General features: G+C 36.3%; 1 protein-coding gene across 4 annotated transcripts in view; it reads right to left on the bottom strand.

Annotated features, from left to right (window-relative positions):
- LOC107609469 (cytochrome P450 714A1) overlaps window positions 1–17,991 on the bottom strand; it is a 46,212-nt gene that overhangs the window by 7,270 nt on the left and 20,951 nt on the right. The window contains exons 2-3 of one of the 4 annotated variants that reach the window (XM_021107586.1): window positions 2,082–2,154; window positions 1,723–1,991 (exon numbers count right to left, since the gene is read on the bottom strand). The exons of 2 other annotated variants lie outside the window; for them this stretch is intronic. In XM_021107586.1, coding sequence (XP_020963245.1) covers window positions 1,723–1,984 — 262 coding nt within the window. In that variant the 5' untranslated portion in view covers window positions 1,985–1,991; window positions 2,082–2,154. Of the gene's footprint in view, window positions 1–1,722; window positions 1,992–2,081; window positions 2,168–17,991 lie in introns of all 4 variants that reach the window. One more of the 4 variants, XM_021107587.1, reaches the window with a different exon arrangement.

The raw sequence follows: 17,991 nt of genomic DNA on the forward strand, positions 1-17,991 counted from the left end.
ATTTCTTTTTATTATTGATTTAAAGCTTTAGAAATTAAAAAAATAATGAGAGTTTTATATGCTTAATTTTGAATATTTAGATTTTGAGTATTATTTTAAGATTTTAAAGAAAATTGATTTTATAATCTCTAATTCTTGAATTAGAGTAATTATTTGAAAATAATTTATAAGTTTATGAATAAATAGTGCTACTTCCTTTAAATATAATTTTGTTGGATTAAAATTTGTTTTCAATTACTATATATTCCTAATTTTTATTAAAATTACCAAACTATCCAAAAATTTCTAAATTAAAAACCTAACCCTAACCTTGAATCTATTACACACACACACAAACTCACTTCCACTCTTCTCCACAGCCGCCATTCACCCTCCCAAAACCCTCACCCATCGAGAAAGAAAGAAAGAAAGAAAGAAAGAAAGAAAGTGAAGAGAGAAGAGGGAAGCGAGAGAGAGAGAGAGAGGAGTTGTGATTCGTCACTGATGTCGCCACCGTTCATGGAGAGCCGTCGCAGCCATTTCTGTCACAGATGAGAGAGCCCAGAGGAGAGAGAGATCGCACGACGCTGAGGGAGGAGGACGCAAGCCATTGATGCATGGAGGAGCGCGACCCGCTGCGTGAAGCTGTGCCGCCGTGTGCTGTCGCCATGCTTCCTTGCTGCCGTCGAGCTGTCCGTTGCCATCACCACCGTTCTGGCCACCAAAAAACCACCGCTGGAGCCCTTGTCTTCTTGGTTTGAGTTCTGAGTCTTTCATGCTGAGTTCTATGGCTGAGCATGCGACATCAAGCTGCTGCATCGTCACTGGAGCTGACATTGCTTTATTCTCTTGCTCATTCATAAATACAGCAAGTTGTTCCTCATTTTGAACCTCTGTAGTCACTGTTCTGTTATATATTACTAAGGTTCTTGCGACATTAATATCTCAAGGTTGAGTTACTATTGTCGGATGGTGCTTTTGTGGTTGTTGCTGCTGCGGGAAATAGTTGGATTTGATGCCGTTGATTGCGGTCCTAGGAGATAAGGTTTTCTTAACACGTTGGTTTAGTAGGTTTTGACTATTCGAGGTAGGAGTTTTTATTAAAATTTATTTTATATTATAAAATTGTTATAAATAGATATTGATATGAAAAATATATTTCTGTGATTATGTGAGTCTTATGGATGTCGTTGTTTATTGGATTGAATTACTAATTGCTTGAGTGGTGTGCGGTTGTTGGTAAGAAATTGATTTGGAAAGTTAATTTGGTTGAATATTATGAAAAGTAGTTTTCTTGGTTTTGGAGTTAATTTGATAATGAAAATGAATCGGCATTGGAAATTATCTGAGATATTGGAATTGATTTTGTTGATTTATTGAAAATGATTCTAAGAATTGAAAATGATTTGAGATATGAAAAGGAGTTGATTTTGGAAGCGGTTTGATTTTGAATTGGTTTGATTTTATAAATGATTTGATATTGGAACTGGTTTGATTTTGAAAAAGATTTAAAATTGGAATTGGTTCGATTTTGGAAATGATTTGATATTAGAATTGGTTGTATATTGGAAAATGATTTGAGATTTAGAAATGGTTTGGTTGGGACCCTTGAAGGGTGGCAAAAGTTCGAGTTTTAGAGAATATGCTGTCGAAATTTTTATAAAAATTGGAGGCTTCGTTGAAGTGGTTATTTAGAAAGATTTGGCAAAATTGGAGGCTTCAGTATAAAATACATGTACTTACCAAAATCCTCAGAATCATCCAACTTATCAACATTCAGTAAATCTGGTATAGATTTGAAATGGAAGGCTTCCAATGAAAAGTATGGATTCTCCACATAGATGACTCGTGTTCTGTGGGAGAAGCAAAGTATCCATTTACTTGGAGTTATGATTGTGCCCATATCATTAGCAACAACAATGAAGTGGGTCATTTGGTAATTCTGAAACTGTACAATAGAACCCTTCCACTTGCTGACCAAAGACCTGGGGATTTTAGCGTGCATCCTATCGCTTTATTAAAAAGATTTGGTGTTAGTTACTGGTGAAGCATAAATATTTTAGTTAGTCGGAAGAAAATATTTAAAAACACAGTGTACAAACCTTACTATCCTGAAGAATCACTTGAATGCTTCCAACCTCCTTCTCATTATACTTGCTTGGGACTTCCCAGATCCTGATAACATAAACTTTGAAATTCCAGGAAAGTTTTGTTGGATTCAAGTCAAGTAGGTAATCAACGTGCTCGACCATTTGGATGTTAGTATTTATATAAGATGGTATGAAATGAAATTTTTGGGTGCCTCAGAGGGATATTTAGCTTATTTCTTTGAAAATAGAATTATGAAGAATAATGGCAGAACACTGGGTCAAGATATAGTGGAAAGGTCTGTATTTATAGCCACAGCAAGGGTCTATGTACTGCTCTCCTATTATGTACTACTTTCTTATTTAAAAAATTTGATTTCAGCAAAAAGTTGGTTCATGAGTGTTTGGTTTAAGGTTGACGTCTGCTCAAACTTATTTTAATTTTTATGTAATTATTATGTGACATCAAGTATAACTTTGTGTATGTATAACTGTATTATACTTTCAAAAAAATACTATCTCGTATATTTGAGAATAGGTTTGAATTGAGCAAAAAATTGGTCACTGTGTGTCCACTTTAGATTACCACCTGTTTCAACTTATTTTAATTTTTTTTATTATTATGTGACATCAAGTATAATATTGTGTATGTATAAGTGTAAAATTTTGTATATTCAACAATAGGTTGAGACAATTATCTACGTAAGTGACATTTGTATTTAACACTATCTGTATTTAGCAATCTACTATACGGTGATGCAACAACACAATGAGAAAGTTTCTTTTACACTACCATAGTGCCACATGTCACATAATGAAGTTCAACACTTGTCAGCCAATGAACTATGTGCTGCTCTCCTATTATATAGAGAGAGATAGTTTATACAATTTTGAATTTTACAAATGCTCCTATTTTATTATTAAGTATATGGAAGTCGTCTTAATATTCCTCACTATTAGAATAGCGCAGTCGGAAGCGTGACATTCTAGTAGTAAGTGTGTTATACTTATTGTTCATATTTTTAAGGTTATTTTTGTCACCAATACAAATTTTCGAATACCATAATTTATCCAAGCAACTGTAGTTGTATGCAAAGGTGGCAGTTTTGGATTACAAGCCTAACTTGGTGGTGACTGCAACAAGATGTTGTCAGGTTAGCCATTTTTGTATCTTCAGACTTCAGAGTAAGGAAGGACCACGGTGGTTGTGTTGATGAGTGATGGTTTGGGAGTTTTAATTTATAGAAAATTGATTAAATTAAAGAAAAGGTAGTAAAATGGTTAAGTTTTTGAAGGTTTGAAATTTTGACTTGACATAATCTATGTATTATATATTTTACATTATAAATAATTTATCATTTTAATTGATTATATTTTTATTATTTTCATACATATTTAAGGAATAAAAGAGTAAGTCAATACTCAATAGTGTATATTGATACACTGATATTTACACTTAATGCCACTTTGATTGTGAAAACTCTGTTCAGTTATAGAGTGTGATAGTGAGGCAGAGGAATTGCTCCACGCAAGAGAGGAAGACTCAGAAAGTGTGAGATAGCAAAGAGAGGCGAAAAGTGTGATTTCATTATTGTAAACTAATATATATATATATACACACACACACACACTCAATGTGAGCCACACATTGATAACTACTTGACTAAACTCCTTATACTACTCTAACTAATTCTGATGTTAATTTACTAAGTAGGACAGCTTGTTATACATGCTGCCAAACTATCAACCTAAGCTATCGAGCTACTCCACTATAATTTGGCTACATCCCCCCTAAATTTGGGGGTGTGAAAATTAATCAGACCCAACTTAACTTTACAAGACAAGAAAGGATTAGGTGCTAGAGGCTTAGTCAAAATATCAGCAACCTGATTTGCTGATGAAACAGGGAGCAGCTTCAAAGTGTCTTCTTGGACTTTCTCCCTCACAGTGTGGTAGTCAATCTTGATATTTTTTTTTTCGTTCGTGAAACATGGATTTGGTTGCGATATGTAGTGCAGACTAGTTATCACAGTACAAGGTAATTGGCTTTAGAGGTGTTGCGTGAAATCTCGAAGAAGGAAGGAAAGCCAGATACCTTCACATGTAGCGAGCGTCATTGCTCGATACTCTGCTTCAGTAGAGGAGTGTGCAACAGTTTGTTGTTTCTTACACCTCCATGACACCAGGGACTTGCCAAGGAAAAAACAAAATTCAGACACAGACCGGCGAGTACCGGGACAAGCTCCCCAATCTGAGTCGAAAAATGCTGTCAAGTTAAGGTGGTCTGAAGCTGAGAATAGAACACCTTTGGCTGGAGCACCTTTGAGATACCTCAAGACATGGAGTGCTCCCTTGAAATGGGTATCAGTTGCACAATCCAGATATTAACTTAGCTTACTTACTGCAAAACATATGTTCGGGTGAGTGTTTGTCAGATAGATCAGCCGCCCAATCAATCTTCTGTATGCATAAACATCGTCCAATCGATTCCCTAATGACTTTGACAATTTTGTGTTGTAATTCATAGGTGTGGTGACTGGTTTTTTATCTTGTAGTCCAAATTTCTCAAGGAGGTCCAATGTGTATTTTCTTTGATACATTGCTACGCCTCTGTGGCTTCTAGCAAACTCGAGTCCTAAAAAGAATTTTAATTCCACAAGATCCTTGATTTTAAACTTGTCATCAAGCAAGTGTTTCACTCTCTCAATCTCTCTAAGATTATTCCCCCTAAAACCAAGTCATCCACGTACACAAGGATGCAAGTGAATGATGCAACTGTGTAGGTATTCTATTCACCCTCTTCCGACAAGAGCTCAAGGGCTTTTCTTATACGCCTACCTATATTAGTAGTAGGTGGGATCCCCTTCCACTTTCGATGTAGCTCATATGATTAAGGGACCTAAGTCACAGTCCAGTCCTACGATAGCTGCTGCTTCAGCCAGGTCAGAATGCGGGTGTGGGGGGATGAACTGCTTAATAATGTAAAATGCGCAACGGTTGAGCGATGGAGGAGAGCAAAGCTACCTTGAGGTTGGTAGCTGATGAAAGCCTTTAGGTGGAAGTGCTCATAGCCTTAAGTTAAGGAAATATTACAAAAAAAATAAGGGTTAACCGAATAATGCGCTGAAAAGATGCCTTAGCTTCAAGGCAAAGTTTGTCGTAGACAAAGGGTTGGTGTAACTAACTGAGCCGATAGGCAATTTCGGACTATTTATATTATAAGACAGTATACCTCGACGGTAAGAACTAGAGGAATGAAGTAGCTCGACTAGAGGGCTTAATTAAGCCTTTTTCTTTCCGAGGAAAATGGCCTACTAGAAATGAAAGCACAAGGCTCAGCACTAAAACTTTATAGGTTTTCGTATTTGGAGGGACAACTACGGCTTACCCATAAGCGAGGGCCTGACCTGAACCTGATTCCAACCTTAACCCAACCCCAGCATTGAGCCTTTAAAGGTATAAGCTGTGATGGCTTTTTTGGCCCACCAAATGATGCGAGGAAAGTTACTTAACTCTAGGTTTCTAAATTCGCTTCCAACTGTAGGCTTTTTACTAGTTAGTCCAGGTAAAGTCCCCAGACGGCGTATTTTTTTGAAACGAGGCCCTCTGTAGCGTGACATAAAGACTCCCTTTTTAATTAAAAAATGAAAAATCGAAATTAAAACTAAACTAAATGACAAATATGATATGAGAAATGAAGCGAAATTCACAAAAGCATTGTAGTACAAAGAAGAATTGTATGAATTCTATCAATATCTGAACCTTATTCTGCGTTTATTCTGCAGAAGCAAATTAAGTCAAAAGGGGATGCTATATTATGTTTTTAAATAAAAAAAAGCCTAATAGATATAAAAAAACAAAGTGCACAACTAGGGCATATCTGTGGCTAGCTTGTTTGGTGTATATGGCTTGTAAGTTTCTTATCTCGCCCACTAGTTTGTAACGACAGCGAAAACTTAAGCTCTTTTATGGGGCATTGGGATTGCCCTTTCGCAAAAAGACCACTTCGAAAGAGCGGATGTTGCGCTCTGATATTACGTCCCATGCGAATCTATTAGATGAGAGCGAAAACAAAAAAGAACAGCATTCAATATCAATAAATTTCAAGTTGGAAATATATCTCAATATAACTACAATATGGAGGTCCTTTTTTTTGGCAGCCACTATTCCGTACCGACTGACAATGTAAAAAAATACTAATACACAGCAGCCAACTCATCAACGTAATTGAAATCAAGGATTTCGCTTGAAAGTCTTATTTGTTCTGCTAAACAAACGAGCCTAAACGGGTTTTCGTCGGCGGAGGACAGCTAGGCAAGCTCTAGCGGGAGAAACAAGGGCGTGGTGTGGATGGGATGGAACCGAGAAGCATTCGAGACAGGGTAAAATGAGGCCTGACAGGCCATAACCCAGAGAAAAGATTCTTGAAAGTTTTTTAGTCTTTTTATATAATATCCGCGATTCCTCTCGATTTGTAATCTAATACACAAATTAATGGGTTCTATTAGGTTAGCTATATGTTGCGTATTATCAACAATTTTCACAGAAGGTGGTAAAATGATGTCTTGAGCAGTTACATATCCGGGACCCTTGATACAAATAGATGCGTCTCGAGTCCCATACATATTACTTCTCAATACTATTTCTTTCAAATTCATTAAAATTTCATGTACTGCTTTATTTGCAGGATTTCACTATTGGGTGGGTAAAATCTTTGGTCGGACATACCCTGAAACTTTAGGTCAAATCCATTTTTGGATCACTTTTTTCGGGGTGAATCTGACCCTCTTTCCCATGCATTTCTTAGGGCTTTCGGGTATGCCACGTTGCATTCCAGATTATCCAGATGCTTACGCTGGATGGAATGCCCTTAGTAGTTTTGGCTCTTATATATCCGTAGTTGGGATTCGTCATTTCTTCGTGGTCGTAACAATCACTTCAAGCAGTGGAAAATCCATTCTGGCTTCAAAGAATGCGCCTTTTTTTATGAATAAATGGAGATACTATCGCATTTATTTCTGGCAATGTTATTTTGATATTTGGTCTCAACCCCGAATGATCCATATAAACGAATTATTTGAGAATTCATTTCATTTTTTTTGGGGGGCTATCTTTCAAATGTACGGCTAAACTTTTCAGTGGTACGGAGTCAAATGCTAGAAAATTCATTTCTAATAGAAATTGTTATGAAAAAACTTGATACAATAGTCCCAATTATTCCCTTAATTAGATCTTTAGCTAAAGCAAAATTTTGTAATATATTAGGACATCCCATTAGTAAGCCCGTTTGGGCCGATTCATCTGATTTTGATATAATTGACCGGTATTTGCGGATATGCAGAAATCTTTCTCATTATTATAATGGATCCTCAAAAAAAAGTTTGTATCGAATAAAATATATAATTCGGCTTTCTTGTATTAAAACTTTGGCTCGTAAACACAAGAGGACTTTACGCGCTTTTTTGAAAAGATTAGATTCAGAAGAATTATTAAAAGAATTCTTTACAGAGGAAGAAGAGATTCTTTCTTTGATCTTTCCAAGATCTTCCGCTTAGCCCTACCCCCCCAGGGGTATTTTAGTGATAGGTTCTATAGGAATTGAACGATCCTATTTGGTCAAATACCTAGCGACAAACTCATATTCACAGGCGGCCACCTGCTTTCCCAAAATCAATGAGGGGAGATCTGCTGCTTACTACTCACGGAAACATCCGACCTATACTATAGTCAAGTCGTCCGCGTATCTTTCTGATCTCTCTGCCTTCTATTTATCAGATTATTGGCTTTGACCAATTCAAGGTGAAAAAAAGGGGTTGGCTAAAAAAGGGGAAGAGAGGATAGCTTTGGGGTACGCTCACTTCTGTATTTTTGTTTAGGTTATCGAGATTATCAATCGCTCTTTTTAGTGGGGATGAATAGAATGGTCTTATCAATACACAAATGTATAACTCCCCAAGAATCTCAATTGCGCTTATATTCATCACTGTAGGAATTGGGTTCAAGCTTTCCCCAGCCCCTTCTCATCAATGGACTCCTGACGTATACGAAGGAGTGCGGTTCGTTCGATAAATTCCTACCTCTTTATCTATTTCTGAGATGTTTGGATTTTTCAAAACTCCATGGACATTCAATTTGTCAATTGAGAATTGATTCTTCTTAGATACAAATTACGATAATTTAGATTATTCCTTGAATTTTTCATTGAGATGAATAAAGGATTCAAAATCCCTTTAAGTAAGAAATAAAGTTTTTGATCGAGATATGAATCAAAGGAGGGCGGGATCCCTTAACTTTTAAGGGGTCCGTAGAACGAATCGCACTTTTATCACTAAACTATACCCGCTGCTGCTACAATGCTATTATTACACATAATTCGACCTTTTGTCGAACCAGAGACTGGGTCTATATATATAGAAACATACGTTTCTACAAATTAGAGCATTCTCATGTGTCGTAAGGGGACCAACCCCCCTAATCAATTAAAAAGGGGGCGAATCTCTTTTTTTTTTAATTCAAATAAATCAGAGTTATCTGGGACTTAGTAAACAAACAACTATTAGCCTTGGACTGAGAATAACCAAACTGAATGAGCACGTAATATAATTTCTGGTGCCATTGGCGGTACGGGTGCACACGGCCCGGTCCGGCCCGAAGGCCCGAGCCTGAAGGATTTCAGACGACGAAGACTCGGACCCAAAGCGACCCGGGATTAACCTGGAGAGAAAATATTAAATCTGGGAAGGGGTTGAAACTGGGACCGGGCCATAGCTCGGGTCACCCGGACCCAACCCGGTGGCTCGGTCATCATACACAATTATAGATTTCAAATTAGGGGCTAGGGCAACAACACATTCAGTCCATTCACTACCTCCCTCACAGGTTGATTCGGTGACCCCTGACCTCATTTTCTCTCCCCACGACCCACTCCCAATCCCCCAGCACACAGCCACGCAAGACACACTCCCAGCAAGCACGCACCACGCAGTCGCCCCCTCCTCCCGTACTCGTCTTCTCAGCCCTCCGTGTCTCACCCCAATCACCAGCAAAGCTCCTCGTTTGACTGATGATGGTGACGACCTATGGTGTTGCCCTGCTTCTCGGTGATGTGACGCTGTTGTGCTTGGCCCGGTCGTCCTCTTTTCTATTACTGCCCCACCATTGCTCTGTTTACTAGTTCCGCTCCTTCTGCTCCGCTCTCTTCTTCGGTCTTCTTCTCAGATAAGTAATTAATTTTATTATTTAATTAATATTCTGATTAGGGATTAGGGATTTTGATTATCAAAATTTGTGAATTTAGGGATGTGGGTGTTGATTTTCATTATTAGAACTCTGATTAGGTGTGGGTGTTGATGCGTGTTTACTTATTTGTTTAGCTGATTTTTGTTCTGAGTTGTTCTTGATTACTGATGTGTTTAGTGATTACTTGTTCTGTGTTTACTGATTTTTAACTGATTAGGTGTGGGTGTTGATGTGTGTTTACTGATTTGTTTAGTTGATTTTTGTTCTGAGTTGTTCTTGATTATTGATGTGTATACTAATTACTTATTTTGTGTTTATTGTTTACTGCTTTTTTACTAATTAGGTGTGGGTGTTGATGTGTGTTTACTGATTTGTTTAGCTGATTTTTATTCTGAGTTGTTCTTTATTACTAATATGTTTACTGATTACTTGTTCCGTGTTCACTAATTTTTTACTGATTTCTAAATTATTACTTGTGTTTACTGATTTGTTTTTTCATGTTTTATTATAAGATTTCTGTCTTTATAATTTGCTGATTATTGTTGAATTTGTTCTTGATTTCGTTTGTTTAGATAACGAACAATGGGAAGAGGAGATAATTGCATTCCTCCACAAATTATCGAGGAGAATAAAGCAATGGAAATTGAAGCTGAAAATATTCCTCTCCGTCCTCGTCTTCCCAGCAAGCACGCACCAGGCAGTCTCACCCCACTACCCCAGTCTTGAGTCTCTGGCGAAGCCGTTCGTTCGACGGACGACGGTGCTGCCCTGCTTCTCGTGATGTGTCGCATCTGTGCTTGGCCCGGTCGTCTTCTTCCCTGCTCCTCTACTAGTCCTTCTCCTTCTGCTCCGCTCTCTTCTCCGGTCTTCTTCTCAGGTAAACAATTAATTTTGTTATTTAATTAATATTCTGATTAGAGATTAGGGATTTTGATAATTTGATTATAAAAATTTGTGAATTTAGGGATGTGGTTGTTGATTTTGATTATTATAATTCTGATTAAGGTTGTTGGTGTTGATTCTTTATTATTGTGAACTTTGATTATTGTGAATTTAGGGATGTGGTTGTTGATTTTGATTATTAGAATTCTGATTAAGGTTGTGGGTGTTGATTCTTTATTATTGTGAACTTTGATTATTGTGAATTTAGAGATGTTAAATTGTTGATGCGTTTGGTGTTTACTGATTTTTTTTGCTAATTTGTTTAGTTGATTATTGTTTTGTTTAGTGTAATGTTTAGTTGATTATTGTTTTGTTCTTCATGCATTATTATAAGGTTTCTATCTTTATGATTGAGGAGAATACAAGAATGGAAATTGAAGCTCAAAATCCTGTTGCTTCTGCTGAAAATCCTGCTGCTTCTGCTGAAAATCCTCCTGCTTCTGCTATTGATGCCGCCACAACTCCTGTTGAACCACAAGTTGATGAAGAAGATAAGGATACAAACATTGAGAATTCAAAAGCTGCTCGTAGGAGAAAGAAATCGTATGTTTGATAACATTTTACTCAACTTCCGTTAACTGAGACAAAGGGACAACACCAGGCTAAAGGTAATCATTGCCAAAAAAAATACGGTTGTCATCCTACTAAACATAGCACAAATTCTCTAAATAAGCACTTAAAAAATGCTCATAAGTGGATATTTACTAAAGCGGAGAAGAAGGGGACACTTCATGGCTATATGCCCAAAATTGAGGAAGAAGAGGATCTATGCAAAGCCTTTAAGAGTTATAACTTGGAAGATTGTTAAAAGTCTGTAGATGAGTTTGTTGTACTTGATGAAATGACATTTAAAGTTGTTGAAGGGATTGGATTTTCGCAAGATGTTAAATCAATTTGAGCCAAGATTTATAGTACCATCTAGGATGACAGTCTAAAGAAATTGCTTTCAACTTTATTTAGATGAGAAGAAAAAGCTAAAAGAATGGTTGGCAAAGTCATGTGCTTGGGTTTGTTTGACAATAGATTGCTGGATATCAAATCAAAATTATAATTACATAAGCTTGACTACACATTTTGTTGATGAAGAATGGAAGTTACAAAAGAGAATTATAAATTTCTGTCAAATTGAGAACCACAAGGGTGATACAATAGGAAGAGAAATCGAGAAATGCTTGAGAGAGTGGGGAATTGAAAAAGTTTTCACAATCACAGTAGATAATGCAAGTTCCAATGATGGAGCTATCACTTATCTTCAAATGAAATTAGGTACAAGAGGTAGTTGGTGTGTGGAGAAAAGTATATGCATATAAGATGTTGTGCTCATGTTCTTAATTTGATAGTGAATGAAGGAATTAAAGAGAAACAAACTTCAATTGAAAGCATTAGAAATGCTATTAGGTATGTTAGGTCCTCTCCTCAAAGGACTAAAAAATTTAAAAGATTGCATTGAGGCTGAATTGATTGAATCTAAAAGTCTTGTGTGCTTGGATATTCTAACTAGGTGAAATTCTACCTTTCTAATGTTGGAACATGCCAAGAAATTCGAAAAAGGTTTTGATAGACTTTATGATCAATAACCTGATTTTCTTAGATGGTTTGGAGAGGATAATGGGGAAAAAAGAAAGTTGGTCCACCTACACCACTTGATTGGCAACATGCTAGATTATTCATTGATTTTTTGAGAATCTTCTATGAGATAACTTTGAGTTTCTCATCTTCCTTGAATGTTAGATCGAACAAATATTTTCATGAAATTGCATCTGTTGCTTCTCAATTAACATCTTGGAGCCAAAATCATTCTGAATTGTTAGGAAGTATGACATGCTCTATGAAATATAAATATGATAAATATTGGGGACCGATTGACAAATTTAATCCATTGTTACTTGTTGCTATTGTATTGGATCCTCGGTACAAACTAGATTATCTCTATTGGTGTTTGGAGGATGTTTATGACAAGGAAGTGTCTACTAGTATGACTGGTTTTGTTAAACTCACATTAGATACGTTGCATAAGTTTTATGAAAAAGAGGTTGCCGATGATAAAGGAAGAGATGGTGGTAAAGATTCATCTAGTGTTGTATTAGATGACAATATTAAAATCTCAGCTAATGTCAAGGGCGTTTCTAAAAATAGAGTAAATATGTGGAAAAAACAAAAAAGAGAGAATGCTAATGCAAATGGCAAGTCAGATGTAGAGAGATATTTGGCCAAGGATACTGTAGAAGATGAGAATTTTGATATATTGACTTGGTAGAAAGTGAATGCTTCAAAATACAGGATTCTTTCTCTCATAGCCCATCACATCTTAGATATTCTGGTTTCAACTGTTGCTTCTGAATCAAGCTTTAGCACCGGTGGACGTGTGCTTGATATCTTCCATAGCTCTTTGTCACCATTAATGACTAAAGCTTTAATATGCACTCAAAGTTGGTTGTGTCCTTCTAAACAAGGAGCTGGAGATCAAGAGTTTGATCAATTTGATAGTAGTCAGAAAATTGTTGAAGGTACATTTATGATATCTTTATTATTTGTGACTTCTTTATTTCAAGTAATAATCTTTTATATGAAAAATGAGTAATTTTATATGTTTTGTAGGTTTCACTAATGAATCCACATCACAAGGAACAAGTTGACAACATTAATGGCTATTGATGAATGATGGCTATTCTTATGTGGAATTTAAGTATTGTAAACCTTAATATTTTGTGTTATTAGTCATTATAAGACTATAAATTAATGTTTTATATTTAGAATGCATAAAACTTTAGACTAATGCATAATATTGTGTTATTTGTATTGACTTAAATATTTGGTGTTATTAGACAATATTAGTATTGATTGTGGTTATGCTTTAATTTTAGAGAAGTGTTGGTTCTTGTTATATTTTTCTAAGTGAATTTTACCTTGTCAAATAATGGTTAGAGTCTTGGAAATTTGGATATTTTTACATGCTAGCTTACAAGAAGGTATCAAGGTAATATAATGTTAACGGCTCGGTTTTCACTCGGTGTAATTGTGGCCCGAAAGTGTGTAAGTTTCATCGGGTCCAGGGCCGGGTTCAGGTCTAACAAATAGGCCTAGTATATATTTTGGATTGAGTTTGGATCACATCAAACCCGGTTTAACCTGACCCATGAACACCCCTAATTGGCAGCTGGCTTGTTTGAGTCTGTATAAAGAGCGTTGTATTTTGTAGACAGAACTGGGTGGAGCTTGAAGACCTAAGGGTGGCTTTATGTACACTTCTTCGGGCAAGTCACTGTGTAAGAATGCGGTATTAACATCGAGCTGATGCACAAACCAATTTTTAGTCGAAGCAATGGTGAGCAAGACTCTCAAAGTAGTTAGCTTAATCACAAGAATAAACGTATCGAAAAAGTCAAACCTAATAGTTTGGGTGAATCCCTTTGCCACTAATCTGGCTTTATGTCGCTCAACTTCACTATTAGACTTAAACTTGGTCTTAAAAACCCATTTACAATCGATCACCTTCTTTCCTTTGGGCAGAGAAGTCAATGTTCATGTCTTGTTTTCTTCAAGAGCATTGAGTTCATCACTAATTACCTTCTTCCGACAACTATGAGTGATTGCCTCCTCATAACTTCGTGGTTCAATGTTAGTAGATAAAGCAATCGAGAAGGCCCTGTGACCTGCTGAAAGAGAATTCAAGCACACATAATTGGAGAGAGGATATTTTTTGTGGCACTAACTGGAGAATTGTTGATCAGTGGTGGTGAATTGCATACAATGGTAGTCTTGGAGGTAGGCAGGCTTGTGTTTAATTCGAGTAGATCATCGCACCTCTGGCTGCATATTAGATAGTGCTGAATTTTGTACAGGTGGGTGCGATGTATCTAAATTACAATTGTGAGTAGAATCTTATGAATGTAAATGAGGTGTAAAACGTGAATTAGGAATAATTGATGATGCATAAGGAGTGAATTGAGATGCTACCATGGGTGTGTGAGTGCAATCAAAGACCGGGGCCAGATTAAGGGGCGTATCATGTACATGATGGTGTGAATGAGGTGCTGCTGGCAACATTATATTATCCAGCCGTTGTGTATTAGTATAGGGATCCGAAGTGGGATCATGGTGGAAAAAATGATTAACATATTCATATGACTTACAGTTAGTAGTTATTTTTAAAGAAATGGGACCAATGGTATTTTTGAAAGGGAAGAATTGTTCATAAAACTTCACATTCCTTGAGACTAGTATCTCTCGTGTTTTTGTTTCTAGTAGAACATATCTTTTGGTTCCTGACTTAAATCCTAAGAAAACATGTTTTCTAGTTCTAGTGTCAAGCTTTCTTCTATGAGAAACCAAAGTTGATGGATAAACCAAACAACCAAATACTTTGAAGTGTTTAATATCCGGTAAGGTATTATATAAGATCTGATAAAGGCTACAAAGTGCTATCTTAATGTGAGGTGTTTTGTTTAAAATGTGGATAGCATGAGCCACGGCATAGTGCCAAAAATAGAGTGGTAAGTTTGAATTAAAGATGAGTGTCCTGGCTACGTTCAAGATTTCTTGATGTCGTCTTTCTACCACTCCATTATGTTGTGGAGTTTCCACACAACTGGTTTAGTGTATAATACCTTTGGTTTGGTAGAATGAAGGCATAAAAAATTCTTGACCGTTATCAGATTGAATGCACTTAATGGTTTTATTGTGTTGAGTTTCAACAAGTTGGACAAAACTTTCAATCAATTTTCTGACTTCAGATTTGGTTTTCAAAAAAATAATCAAGTAAATTTACTTTTGTCTTCAACCACTGTGAGAAAATATTTGTGGCCTGAAATAGATGGTATAGCTATAAGTCCTCAAATGTCCATATGCACTAAATCAAAAATATTTTCAGATTTGGTGTGACTTTCATTAAATGGCAAGCATTTTTTGCTTTGCATAGTGGCATGGAGAACATGGTACATCACTACTATGATATGTAATGAATGGATATGCAATTCTCATTTGTTGTATCTTATTATATGAAATATGTCCTAAACGATGATGCCAAAGTGTTGCATCATCTAATGTATGAATGATATTGTGTGTGTGTACAAGAGTCACAAATTTAGCTACATCACCCTTTATTGTATGCATCAGTTATGGTGCTGCTGCCAAAACTAGTTTGATCTGCATTGTATACAATCCCCCTTTTTGATCAGCAGCTCCAATCGTCTTCAAGGTATGTCGCTCCTGAACCTCACAATCATGTGCATTAAACAAAAAGGAACAAGAAAGTGCATCAGCTTCTTTTGAAATTGAAATAAAATTATACTTGAAAGTATGAATATATAATACATAAGTCAAGTAGAAGCTTGCTAAGAAGAAAATTGTCCCACAAACAGTTGTGACAACCTTAGAACCATTTGGCATTATGACTTGAACAGGTTTTATTGTTTTAACAGATTGAAAGAAATCAAGTGAGAATGACACATGAGCACTAGCTCCTGTATCCAAAATCCAGTCATGACAATTTAAAATATGGCTGGAAATTGATAAAAGATAGAAGGTACCTACGGACGGTGCATGTACAGAAACCAAATTTTCATTATTTGGGGGGTCACTACATTGTTTTGGAACAAGGCAAGTAGGGCTTCCTTTTGCTTGTCCGAAAGCAGCCCATCAAGACTGACTTTTTCATCCCTCTGGATTAATGCTGCTATCTTCATTGCTTGCAGCAGTTATGAAATTTACTGAGTTCATTACACTTGAGCCATCAGTATTCCCTATGAATTGGTTCCTTTGCATGTGTGGTGGGAATCCATGCATATGATAGCAGGTGTCTACTAAGTTACCATTCTTGCCATAGTGAGAGCACAATTTAGGTGTCCCTCAGCCATGTCCTTTACCTCTGCCCCCATAACCCCTACCTCTTCCTCTAATTGAACTACTTCCATTGTTCTGATAAGTCCCAAATGTATTATTAGTGACAGCATTTGCCATCATTCTTGCTTCATGATCCATATAGTGCATCAATTGTCTCTCTTGCTGGTAAAAGCGAGGAGAAGGCTACTGCTACAGTTGGTAAGGGTGTTACAAGTATGAGTTGGAAGCGTACATTCGCATATTGGTCGTTCAATCCTTGAAGGAACCTAATTACATGGGACTGTTCTCTGTACTCTTTAATCATTTCAAGATTCTTTCTACATTCACAGTTATGAAGGCAAGAACATATTGCAATAGATCTAAACTCATCTAATTCCTCCCAAATACTCTTCAACTTAGTATAGTAGGAAGTGATGGTGAGTTCACCTTGCCTCAACGAAAACAATTCCTCTTCTAGATCTGCAATTCTGAACAGATCCTCTTGATCGAACCTGTGCTTCAGGTCCATCGATAGCTCGTAAGCATTGTTGCACCATAAGACGCTCTGGAGTATTTCTGGACTGAGGGATCCGTGTAGCCATGACAAAACAAATGTACTACAACGATCCCAGGCTCCGAAGGAAGGATCGTCCCTCTCTCGTTTCATTAGGGTTTCGTCGATAAATTGGAGTTTGTTCTTCGATTTGAGGGAAAGTTTCACTGACCTTGACTACGAATGGTAGTTCAATGTGATTAATGAAGTGTTCGTGAGTGAAATTCTAGGGGCTGCTAGGGTGCAGATAGAAATGACTAGACGAATCTTGCAGCAAATTTGTCTTGGATCTTGACGCTTGTACTTGAAATGCATTGAATTGGACCATCATGCGCGCGAATTTCTGCATGTCGCTCATCGAGAACGCTTGGTTCTCCGAATTCGCCTCTCCGTCATGCACGTTCGATTCCATTGATGATCGAATCGTGTAAGCACTACTTCACACGAATCTCCTCAAGGATGTGATCTTGTGCAGAGTGGTTACACTCTTTTTGCAACTCCATGCTGACCGCACCATGTGAAAATTCTGTTCGGTTGCAGAGTGTGATGGTGAGGCAGAGGAGTTACTCCACGCAAGAGAAGGAGACTCAAAAAATGTGAGATAACAAATTAAAGAGAGGCAAAAAATGTGATTTCATTATTATAAACTGATATATATACACTCAATGTGAGCTACACATTAATAACTGTCTGACTAAACTCCTTACACTATTCGAACTAATTCCGATGTTAATTTACTAAGTAAGACAACTTATTATACATACTGCTAAACTACCAACCTAAGCTATCGAGCTACTCTACTATAATCTGACTATATTGATTCTAATCTTTTGTAAATATCAACCTAAGTGAATTTTATAATCTTGTGTAGTCAATTTTGTCCCATCTAAATTTTTCATACTGAAACATGGTAGAACATAGTAGCCTAGTAAGAGTTTCTTGTTTCTTCCGGTGTTAATTACCTTTTCTTGATGAATGTAATTTTATTGATAACTTCTCTTTTGGTAGATATTTTATATATTGATAGCTAAAATATGATACTACTAAGAAAATATTTAGCTTATTATTTGCCGAAAATTTTTAAAAAGAAAATATAAAAAATGGTAATTTTCTAGTGAAAAATACAAAAATATTAAATAAACACTCAAATTGATTTTCAAAAAATTTTTAATCAAACAGTTTAGAGTCTAACATATTTTTATTTTATCTCTACAAATTTTCAAAAATTGTTCTCATTAAATAGATATTGGTTTCCGTTATTTAAAAAAAATAATTTATTTTAAAGTATATTTTTTAGAATTTGATTATCTTATATAAAATTCATTAGCAATTTATTTGTCTAACTGTATATTAATAAATTGATTAAATGAT

Source organism: Arachis ipaensis, chromosome B07 (genome assembly GCF_000816755.2).
Source record: "Arachis ipaensis cultivar K30076 chromosome B07, Araip1.1, whole genome shotgun sequence".
NCBI lineage: Eukaryota > Viridiplantae > Streptophyta > Magnoliopsida > Fabales > Fabaceae > Arachis > Arachis ipaensis.